This window comes from Micromys minutus (assembly GCF_963924665.1).
Source record: "Micromys minutus genome assembly, chromosome: 15".
Lineage (NCBI taxonomy): Eukaryota > Metazoa > Chordata > Mammalia > Rodentia > Muridae > Micromys > Micromys minutus.
The window spans coordinates 8,806,372-8,817,636 of record NC_137984.1 but is presented as its reverse complement, the minus strand read 5'-3'; the positions used below and the strand labels follow the sequence as shown (position 1 = coordinate 8,817,636).

The following is an 11,265-nucleotide window of genomic DNA, read 5'->3' as shown; positions in this document are numbered from 1 at the left end:
TCTCTGGAGCCCTGAACACAGTATAATCATTTAGAGCCACAGTGTGTGTCAGGCTCTTGTACTCCAGAACCCTGGAACCCTGCCTTATTTATATATGTAGTTATTGCTCATTCATGTTGCAACAAACAAGCAAAAAAAAAAAAAATAGCACAGATTAAAAGAAAAGAAATACTAAATAATGGGCTTTCTAATTTCTGGCAAATGCTTTCTTACTAAAATTACATGTTATTTTGGCATGATTTATTAGTATTACAACTAAGGTTCATACACCTGCAAAATAATCCATCTACATGCTTACAATAACCCATGTTAAATATAACTGACTAATAAGAATATTTAACTTCATGTATGAAAATGATCACTTAAATAGGACTGAAATCAATGTTCAGATGGACTGCCTATCAACCAAAATGCTTAAAGTGTTTCTGATTCTGTTTTTCAGATTTTGGAAAATTTGTATATACATAATGTGAGATCATTCAGAGATTACTCGCTCCTAAATGTTAAAAAATATTTTCATGTGCATTTAAAGAACATATCCAAGGTAAATTTGTGTGCTATTTTTAATACTTTTGGGAATGAAAATAGTATCCTGGTGTAGAGTTTTTCATTTGTGGCATTTTATAAGGATTTAAAGGTTGGAGGTTTGTAGTGATGAAAGATGAGGTATACCAAATTCTGTATTCATGACAATAAGCAGATGTTTATATAAGTCACGAGTTAAAGTCATTTAATTTAGCAGGCCATTGGACTCAAATGGAATTCAATACTAATATCTGGTCAGGCATTAATCTTAACTAAAACTGCCTCTTTTCATCTTGGCTTAACCTCTTTTCAAAGTTTCCCCTGAAGGCTAGCACTTCGGTCGAATAGATAAATGGACTTTTATTGCTGTGGTTCCTTATGATTGAATCTGTCACTAGATAATTTTATTAAGGAAAGGAGTTGAACTCAGAGAAATTATTATAAAAAGTGAGACAAAACGTGATTCATTTTCAGGGCACAGTGAACTAGGAACACACATGAAGTAAAAGGAAAAGTCAGTAGTGGTGGGGCTAGAGGTAAGACAGTTAACACCCTTCAGAGGAACTTTGATGGTACTTCTTGACTCATAAGTAAGTTTCTTAGAACACCATAAAGAAAGACACAGAAAACTCAGAAAAAAAATCATACCTACATATTCTCTTTTTGTAAAAGTTAAACATTAGAACAGAACTCCAGCGGTTTTCAACTGAACTCATAACAAATTATGGATTCAATACTTTTAAACAATTATACACACATACTTGCATATATACATACATCTGTATATAAAAATCTGTAATAGTTCTGTATCAAGCTGTCAGCATTAATGCATTTAGTCTGGGGACTATGGGGAGTGAGCCTGCACCTTTCCCACTTCCAGAGGAGGTCTAAGTTGCCTGTTTATTTCACAGTCTATAAACCCTTCTGCCCTTAGAAGAAGTTGTCTGCTTCTAAGAACTCCAGGTGGTACGGGGTTCACCAAGATAATTAAACACCTCTACTCCTCTTCTTTAACCAGTTTGGGAAACTCAGTTGTTACTGGTGGCACATTCGCAGGGAATTTGGAGGTTTCAATAATTATAGCGTGGACACCTTTACGGAACAACTATTTGGTCTACCACAAAGCTGTAGGAAGACTGAAAGAAGTATGACCTGAGTTGTGGGATTTAGCACTGTGTTCAGTGTTAAAGATATGTGACAGGCAGCATCATGATCACTAGGTGGTAGGCATTGCACGGAAATCTTTATGATGACTGTCATAACAGCCCTATGACATGTTATATAGTTAAGGAGAATAATAGCAATCCTAACTCTCTGGGTTCAAAGTTCATAAGCCTAATAATAATGACCACAATCACCAACAACAACAGTGACCCATCATTTTTGTACATGTTTTGCTGATGTAGTCCTATGATTTTTTTTTTTTTTTTTTTAAAAAAAAAACATTGTATGAAAAATGGGCAGAAAGACTTATGATTCCTTTAATTTATTTACTATCAACATTTTAATATGCTACTTTTCCACATTTAAGTTATCAAACCAGCTAAATGTTATTTCAGTGACTGTAAGCATCATTGTTACTGATCCGCTTGAAAGATACAATAGAGACTGCATCAACTTGAGGTGAACCTGCTCCGTGGAGAGACATAGCCAGGCATGAAATTTTGCCTTAGCCTCCGCATGGAGCCAGCGCTAGCTGGTGTAGAGGCCTCGTTCTCAGCACAGACCCAGAGTTGTTCTGAAAGATAAATGGAGTGGGTGTGAGTCAACCTTGAAAAGTACTTTAAAGCAGTGTGCCAAGGTGAGCCCAGACGGAGGTGTGCTGATGTGTAGCACATCCCCCCCTCCCCAGAAACAAGGTAATTAACAATAGTTATGTCACCAGGCTTGTCAAGGAAAGCCCTTAGCACCTCATAGCTAAATACTTTATGACCTTTCTAAATGAAAATGTAATCGACATTCCAATTTGAGATATCTCTCTGCACTACACACTTCTATGGAGCAGCTATGATTCTCTCCGCTGTGATTAATGCTTCTTCCAGGAAGGTGTTTAGTTCCAGGGACAAAGGGAAATGGAATAAGAAGGGCACAGCCACCTCAAGGAATGGAATTGCATCTGTAACTAGGGCACCTTTGCAGAAGTCAGACATTAGCTATGCTGTATATAAAGTACGTGATGGGAATCTACTTTACAAGGAATTAAACACGTAAAAGTCCTTTAAATATTTATAGCATCACTTCTGGGTGAAACCAGAAGATGGCTGAGAAATTCATTAAAATATCAACAATGGTGTGAGGCACAATGTTTTGGAACACCAATTTTTTTCTTTACAGAAGTTGAGCATTCCAACTTGTCTGCTCTGTCACCGAGAACACGCCATCCTTTTATGGAGATACTTGACCTGCCTAATACCTTTCATTTGGGAATTGGCATTGTATCAGTTCCCAGGGTTCCTGTAATAAATGAGACCATGTGATGGAGATTCAGCAAGTAGATACCAGTTGCATACGATGCCGACTCTCCACCAATTACATTTGTTGTTGCTGCTGTATCAGTAAAGATCTACAATAAAAGCCCTTGAGGTTTTTTTGTTTTGTTTTTTTAAACATAGGGTTTCCTTTGAGGCCAACACCAGAGACAAAGATTGCAGCACGATTGCTTTGTTTGCACGTTGTCCCAGGGAATCCTGAGAAGTGGAGCAGAAAGATGAGGTAAAATGGATACCACTGTAGAGAATCAGGACTCAGTGATGGTGGGGGTGCAGTGACAGGGGCTAGTCTGTGTTTTGGCATTTCCAATATGTGTGTTGAAAAGGCTGAAGTCATGATTCCCAACCTCTCCTCCATTGCCTGGTAGAGATGAATTTCAAAGAAATTATTTCATTTCTTAGCCAAGACCCTCCTTTGCTTAGGAAACAGCCCAATATGCTCACAAAAAGACAAATGCGGTATATAGAAAGGGCATAGTTCAGTGATTATGAATGAGGAAGACATAATGAGCTACAGACAGTACTATGCTTTCCTGTGCAGTCGAAATGATTCTCAAGCTGATGCTGATGTTGAGAGACTACTGTAAGGTTAAGGATTCTCTGGTAAATTGAAAGAGTGGACAGAGCACTTGACCACCCTGCAGAAGCTCCTGCAATAGATAGCCTAGTGTTCCTTTTATTTAGTCTGTTCATGCAAAATACCTGCAGCCCAGGAGTCGCCAGGCAGCTAGGGTGGGTGAAAGCAGACTGACAAACAAAAACCCCAAGATACTAGTGGCTGCCCCCCAACTTCAGATTTACCCAAAGGATTTAAAGGCCCCCAAATGCGAGTAACAGTACATACTGGGGAGTCTGGATTTCATTAACCACTGGAAGAGCTTCTGGAGATAAGAAGATGAAGTATAGGCATTAATAAATGTATAAGATCAAATCCCTTTGATTTCTAGGGTGGCAAGTCACTTTTGAGTATGCAGTCTGACTTCTCCAGAATACAGCCCCTATGCCCCATCTCTCCTTAGTTACTCTGAAATGTATATTCAAAGAAGCCACCATGGTAGGTTCTCAGTGTGGTTAGTTATCCTACACAAATGTCCTTTCTCTCTCTCTCTCTCTCTCTCTCTCTCTCTCTCTCTCTCTCTCTCTCTCTCTCTCTCTCTCTCTCTCTCTCTCTCTCTCTCTGTCTGTCTGTTTCTCTTTTCTTGCTTTTCATGTCTAAAGATGGGCTGTGGGAAGATTTTTTTTTTTTTTTTTTTTTTTTTAGCTCCATGAACAGTTCCTCTCACACAGCACAGCACTTTATTTCAATGGCTTTATTACAATGAATCTCAGCGGTACACCCTCTCTGTAGCCAGATTAGGAATGCGTTCAGTAGCTGCTGGGACTGTAAACGAAATGTCCCTTTCTGAACACCCAGGTCTCAGCGACCATCACTTGCTCCAGCAGGTTTCTCCCTTCAGCTTTGCACCAGCAGGTGGCAGCAGCGGGCTCCAGAGCGCGTGTCCGCAGGTAACTGCTGCTGTCAGTTCTGGAGTGTCACCAAGCAAGGACACATAACCAGCCGGCTGGTCCATGAGGTCGGGTGGATGAGTGGTCACACCTCATCTGCTCCTTCCATTGTTGAGAAAGCAGTTTGAAGCACCGAACAACAAACTCCTACATTTCCCTACATGTCTCAACTTCAAGAGGCAACTCAGTCCGGTCCTTGCAGCAGGCTCATCTTTGAAACTCTCCAAGCTCTGTCCCTTGCTGTCCTTGGGTCCTCGGGTGCGGAGCACAGGACAGTGGGTTGGCGGACACACACACACGCACGCACGGCTTGCAGGCGCTTAATGCTTTCTGGCTGGGTTGCCTCAGTAAGACCCACACCAACCAAGCAAGGCATCGCCAAAGCCGAGCCAGGCACTGCCACGCCACCGAGACTACCCCGGCCCGATCCCTCGCGGCATCCCCGGGATCCACGCCGCCGCAGCTCCCGCGCACCGCGACACCACGCCCGCAGCGGCCGGAGCTGCGGCTGGCCACGGCCTCCGAGAAGTTGTCGACCGGGAGGGGACCGCGGGCTTCCGAGGAGGACCGGCGCGTCTCGGGCCGCGGGGAGGGCGCCGCAGGGAGTCCTCTCGGACCCCGCAGCCGCCCCGCGCCGCGCCCCGCCCCCGGGCCCCGCACACGCGAAGCGCAGAGCAGCCGCGCTCGGCGCGGAGAGGCAGGCGGCGCCCCGCGCGCGTCTCAGTCGCCCCCGGAGCCCGCGCGCCCGTGCGCAGCGCGAGGAGGGAGTGCGGGGCCGGGCGAGCGCGCGTCGGGCGGCGGCCGCAACTTGGCGGGCCAGATGCCCCAGGGCGCGGCGGCGCTGCGAGCCTGCCGCTGCCGCCCCTGCGGGCCCGGGGCGCGTCTCCTTGGGCGGCGCGGCGCGTGCGGCGAGCCAGTGAAGGTATGTGTGGCGGGCGCGGTTGGGGCAGCCGCCGCCGCGCAGGCAGGTCCTAATGCCTGTCACTTCCCAGGACCTTGGCAGCGGCAGCCCGGAGCCCCCGAGCCCTGGGCAGGTTCGCCTGTCCTTCCCCGCGATCTGATTGGATAAAGTGGGGGCTCGACGGTGGCCGACGTGGGACAGTCTGGCTGTGGCAAGGGTCTCGGAAACCATGGGTTATTGCAGTGGAAGGTGCACGCTTATCTTTATCTGTGGCATGCAACTGGTAAGTGACACTTGGGTCCTCTTATTCTCTAATGTGCCTCTGAGAGAGTGGGCAGGGAGTGTGGTAAGAGGTCTGCCATTGAGCAGGACGAAAGGGAAAAGAAGAAGAAAAGATGACACGTATTACCTGTATTTAAAATGATTTTAGGGGTGCAGCAGAAGCGAGCTTTTCTGCCATTCCCCATTCCTGTCCCTCTAAAGACAGTTTTGCAGGTGCCGGTTAAACTTGTTACCTTTAATTTCTTTAAGGGAATCGAGATGTAGTTCTCCTTTTATACTTGATATTCTTTAACAAGGTGGTTGTCATATATATTTTTACTATATCTGTGTATAAGTGGAATTACAAATTTTTAGACTTTTCTTTTCTCACTTATTTTGTAGTATCTATTCATTGTTGTTTGATATTTCCCTAGGAATATATTGTCTTATAATTTTCTTAAAAACTCCTTGTTTAGGTCCGATATGTTCTTACAGCATTCTGATCTAGAAAGCCACATTGAGTTCTAAAAGTATGTAGATCGGAGAGAAATACTTAAACTCTGCAACAGCAGTGCCCCAGAGTGGACCGGTAACCTTTAAAACACAAGAGCTGCAAAAATTCCAAGAAGAAATACTATCTTGTCTTCCATTATGCACAATGTTGCCACTGAAATAGATTCTATTGTTCGATCCCACAGGATGAAGGAGTGTATGCACTTTTGGAGGAATATCTTATAGCTGCTTTTGAAAAGTCAAGAATGCAATAATGTCTGTTTCAATTCCTTAAAGGCAATGGGAGGAGGGGCTGAGGGGAAGACAGGGTGAAAAATTATGACAGTGCGAATGGTTAATTTGAAGTAGAAGACACTGCTTCTGCAGCCCAGAGTAGCTGTCCATAGAAACTATAAATAATTCCAAACAGCCCCCCCCCCTTATTTGTTTTATAAAAGACCGGGGACTGTAGGATAGAAGGCAGTTATTGAAAGCCCAGTCATCATAAAGTGCTTGAATGAACAAGAATTTACAAAAGAATTTCTTAAGTTTTCTTCACTGTTTATCAGTTGCAAAGACCTGCAGAGGGCTTTCTTTATTTTTTTTTCTTTTTCTTTTAAAAAATATTTAGTTAAAGTGTTTGAGGCATCTCAGCTCTAGTATCCCACCCACACCTAGGAAAGTCCTTGATGGTGTTTTTTTGAATCTCCGAATTGTGTACTATGGCTTCCTCTTAAGGAAAAAGGATAATAGATCAAATCTCAGGAGTTTTATGTGTTCTCAGTGCTATGTAAACTTCTATATCTCTACGCCAGATTCATATAAGTTTTGCAGCATGGGACTTTTGCCATTAACAGTAGGGCTAACCAGAGTTTACTTTGTAAAACTATCAATTTATTTCAAATATTCCAAGTTGCATTGCGTTTCCCAAATGGTGTGTGTGTGTGTGTGTGTGTGTGTGTGTGTGTGTGTGTGTATTGTATGGGTTTCAAATAGTCTACATTTGCACAATTGCAGTTTCAAAGTGTAAAACTGAGACTATGTTGGTGGGTAGGTCATTCTTATATTTCTCTCAGGTTAAAAAATGGAAGGCAACATTAAGTGTTTTAGTGAGAGGGGTTTTATGAATGTGGTAGGGCAAATTTATGTATTTTATGTAATTTTATGTATCAAACAACATTTTGCATGATGGATATAAATTCTTAAAATAATTGGAAAATATAAATATACCAGAAAACTAAATGCATAAACACAAAACAGCTGTAGTTTTTCTTTCCCATTGGTGTCTGTGTGTGCATGTGTGTGTATGTGTGTGTGTGTGTGTGTGTGTGTGTGTGTGTGTGTGTGTGTGTAACTGTTGCTTTTAGAGGAGCTAGAATACTTAATGGGAAAGAAACCTTAATACTTAATAAAGGCTAAGTTCTCCACCCAAATAGCATTGACTTTGAGACTGGAATGCTCAGCCTAAGCAGAGAGTCTTGAGAAGTATTCTATGCTATAGGAGAAAATCCTGGCCTTCTTCCTTTCCCTCACCTCATGTCACCAGACTAATATAATTAGCATCCATGTTAATGCAGAGGCAGAACAAAAAACAAAGGACAAAGAAAATTAATTGTTTTGATAGGGGGAAATAGCAAAAGCCTTTGGTACATAAGAGATTCTTGTTCACTGCTGTGTTGTAGAGATATTTGTGCAATTTGACATCAAGTAAGTCTTTGCAAAGAGTTGTGAAACTCCTAGGAAGTAGAAGTCCACTTCTTCTCCATGTTTATGGATAAAAAATGTTGGTGCCTCTTTGAGTTAGTCTGGAAAAAAAAAATTGCTTTTCATGAAAACCAGATTCCCAGCCTAAGTTATCATTGACGGACAGAAATGTTCAAGTGTTGTTGACTTCCCAAGTGTTTGGCCTGTGTTGAGACATTTGTGCCCTTTCTACTTTCATAGCCACAACCTTAGATTTGTTAAAACTACTGGAAGTCAAAGATATCTAAGATGAAAATCTTTCTTTTTTATGGAACATTATTACGTTTCTACAAGCATTAATCTCTAACCTTATAAGTCGTGTGTTGTGTTTCAGTTAAAAAATTACATCAATTTAAAGCTAATCATAGAAAAGGATGTAGTATTTTTAATTACTGCAGAAATAGAGACCCCTCTTGTCTAGTTATTTTCAAAGCAGATATGGTATTTTGGACATTTCACATGTGAAGAACAGGATCATAAACTCCAGAGGTAATTTTTGACCGGGAGTGAATATCCTTTGCTGTTAATTAGGTAAAATATGTTTTTTAATCGTAGTGTTTGAAAGAGTGAAGGCATAAATATTCATTTCTTATTTAAACATCTACAAATCAGATCGGAAGATAAATGAAAATTCTGCACCAGGATAATTCAAGATAAAACTTTTATTCAATGAGGAAGAGTCTGCAAGTATCATAAATTGAAATCTCGAGCTGTAATGGTTAATCTGGCTTCAGATATCAGTGTGATTTTTGTAAAAAGAAGTGTGATTTCTGGAAAGAGATTTGCTCCATGAGCAAAACCCAGAAGTTAAGCTCATAATCGCTAGGATGTAATTTCCTGGTGATCGTTGCTGCCTTTACTGTTCAGAGGCTGAAGAATTCAGATAGTAACAGAAATTATCAGTTTCCTCAGTGATGGGTTTAGTAGCACAGGCCAAGAACAATTTAACTTCTTACTTCCAACCTCAGGCAGCTAGTGAAAGTGTCTACCTTTTGTCCCTCAGGTTTTCCTTGAGTAAAACACTACTTTACGCAATATTCTAATGTTTCCCAGTGAAAAATAATAATGATTATGATACGGAATAACCTAACTTATTTTAGATTGAAAACACAACTTTGTTTCCAAGTAAGCAAGAGCTTGAGATCACACACATATTAGCTAGTTTGCCAGAGACCTGTGTGGGAAGGAGTGTATGTCTCCTAAACATCAAGATTTGCTTACAGTGGTCTATAAAATATTACTGCCTTGGAGCAATGCCACTACCAGGTTAGCAGCAGTGTGTGCAGTTGTGTAAAAGCAGCATCTTTGAAAACTAAGGATGGTACGTTCACAGTTACTGTGCAATTTAATAGGTGCTCATTTATTTTATGAAAAGGCCAGAGATGTATATATAGTGAAAACAACTTTCTTTTAATTATAGAATATTATGTGGCATTCACCCCTATTTGATGAATATTCGATTACTTAAGAGAAGTCACACATTGACCAGAAAGTATAGGTGCAGTGTTGGGATGGTCCGAGTACTACTTTGTTGTTCATAGATCTACCTCATGAGGAAGAGTGAAATTTTCCATATGGCACTTTAGAAAGTTGTGAAATTAAAACATCCGAGGCGTTTCTAAATTCTACAATGTTTCTTTCTTGATGTAGTGTTTTCTACAAGTGTACAAAAGCATTACTTTTTGCTATGTGTTTTATCTTAAAATACTATTTCACTGTAATTAAACGTAATTACTTTTAACCAAATGCTTGGCAAGGAAGGTACACAGAGCTCTACTGGTATGCAGCCCCGAGTGTGCCCTTCTTTAGAAGTTATGCTGTTATGTACTTCATTCCAATAAGTCAACTTGCACAGGTCTCGTTCATGCCTTCCTCACACGAAGGCCAGCAGCTCTTTGAGGAGGGTCAGCGTGGTCACTAGTGTGAAGCCCGTGCATACGTGATAGCCCAGAAAGGTGAGTGGTCACTGCCAGCCACCCCCTTTTCCCCTGGTGCTTCTTTACTTTGGGGTCAAAACTTCTGCTTACCCTCATCAAGAATTTTAGAGTAGAAGTCGGGGATTCCTTAAAATAGGAAGCTTGTTTTTAGATGGGAACTTTTTATTGTTGGATGTGTATATGTTTTTGGAAAAATTACAGTTTTGGATTTTCACACCATTGTTTTTATAACAGAAATACAAATTATAATTTTGGCATTAGTGGCATTAACTATATTTTACTCTTAAGAGTCCCTACAATTCTTAGAGAGTGTATTTTTTTTTTTTTTTTAGGCTTTTAGAGTTTCAAAATTCCACACTCCATAAGTAATTTTAAACTGGCATTGATAAAATGAAAATTATTTTTTTTCAAATGCCTTGCAACACACAGGCATCAGAAATCAAACTGACGTATAGGAAGCAGCCCTTTTCCATATGTCCGTTTATCCTGCAGTTTCAGATCACTTCCGTATGGAAACTCGATATATGTTTGTTTGTGACTGAGTAAAATATAATGATTTATCACTTAACTGTAAGAACCGATTCTGATAAAGGTCATTTTATTGTGTGAACATCTAAGAGTTTATTTACTCAAATGGACACACATCACCCACTACAGAGCCAGCAATACAATGTCACCATGGTCTTCTCTGTGCCTGCTGGTGATGGAACTTTTCAGAGTGTGTGGCTGAACACAGACAACATTGGGGCTGGTGTACTGCCACCAGGGTTCCTTTACAACCTTGCTTTCATAATAGTGATAGAGCGAAACTGTATTTACATCTGAAGTCTCTAATCTACACGGGAGCAAAATTGTAATGCATTTTCTTAAAATCATCAAGAAATCGAGAGATATTTAAGAATTATGAAAGGACAACATGAAACAACATTATTTTCTATTATCAGACTTAGGTGGAAAGTGAAATTACCATTAACAGACTGTATTCCTCTTTACTATTCCAGGTGTGTTCAGATAGAAAAGCCGTTAATGTTTAGGGAAATTACTTATTCATCTTGTTGAATAATGTCTTTTCCTTTTTAAAAAAATTAGTTCTAAAAATGGCATCAGTCCTAATGGATAGAAGCATCTGATCTTATTTATTTATTTTTATGGATGTTCTTCAACTTTTGTTTCAGTCTAGTCATTATCCCTCTCCTGGTCTGCCCTTAGAAAGTGACAGTTCCTCATCCCATTCCTACCGCAGCAGAATTCCCACTCCCTGCAGCCTCAAGTCTTTCCAGGGTTAGGTGCATCTTCTCTCACTGAGTCCAGACCAGGCTGTCCTCTGCTGTATATGTGTCTGGGGCCTCGTGTCAGCTGGTGTAGGCTCAGTGTCTAAGAGAACTTGGGGATCCAGGTGAGTCAGTCTTAT

General features: G+C 41.0%; 1 protein-coding gene across 2 annotated transcripts in view; it reads left to right on the top strand.

Moving 5' to 3' along the window:
- Positions 1-5,650: 5,650 nt before the first annotated feature.
- The window catches only part of NKAIN2 (sodium/potassium transporting ATPase interacting 2), a gene marked incomplete at both ends in the record, with an annotated part of 975,028 nt that continues 969,413 nt past the window's right edge, over positions 5,651-11,265 (top strand). For both annotated transcript variants that reach the window (XM_080929354.1, XM_080929353.1), the window contains one exon: positions 5,651-5,704. In XM_080929354.1, the coding sequence (XP_080785480.1) occupies positions 5,651-5,704 (54 nt within the window). The remainder of the gene's footprint in view (positions 5,705-11,265) is intronic.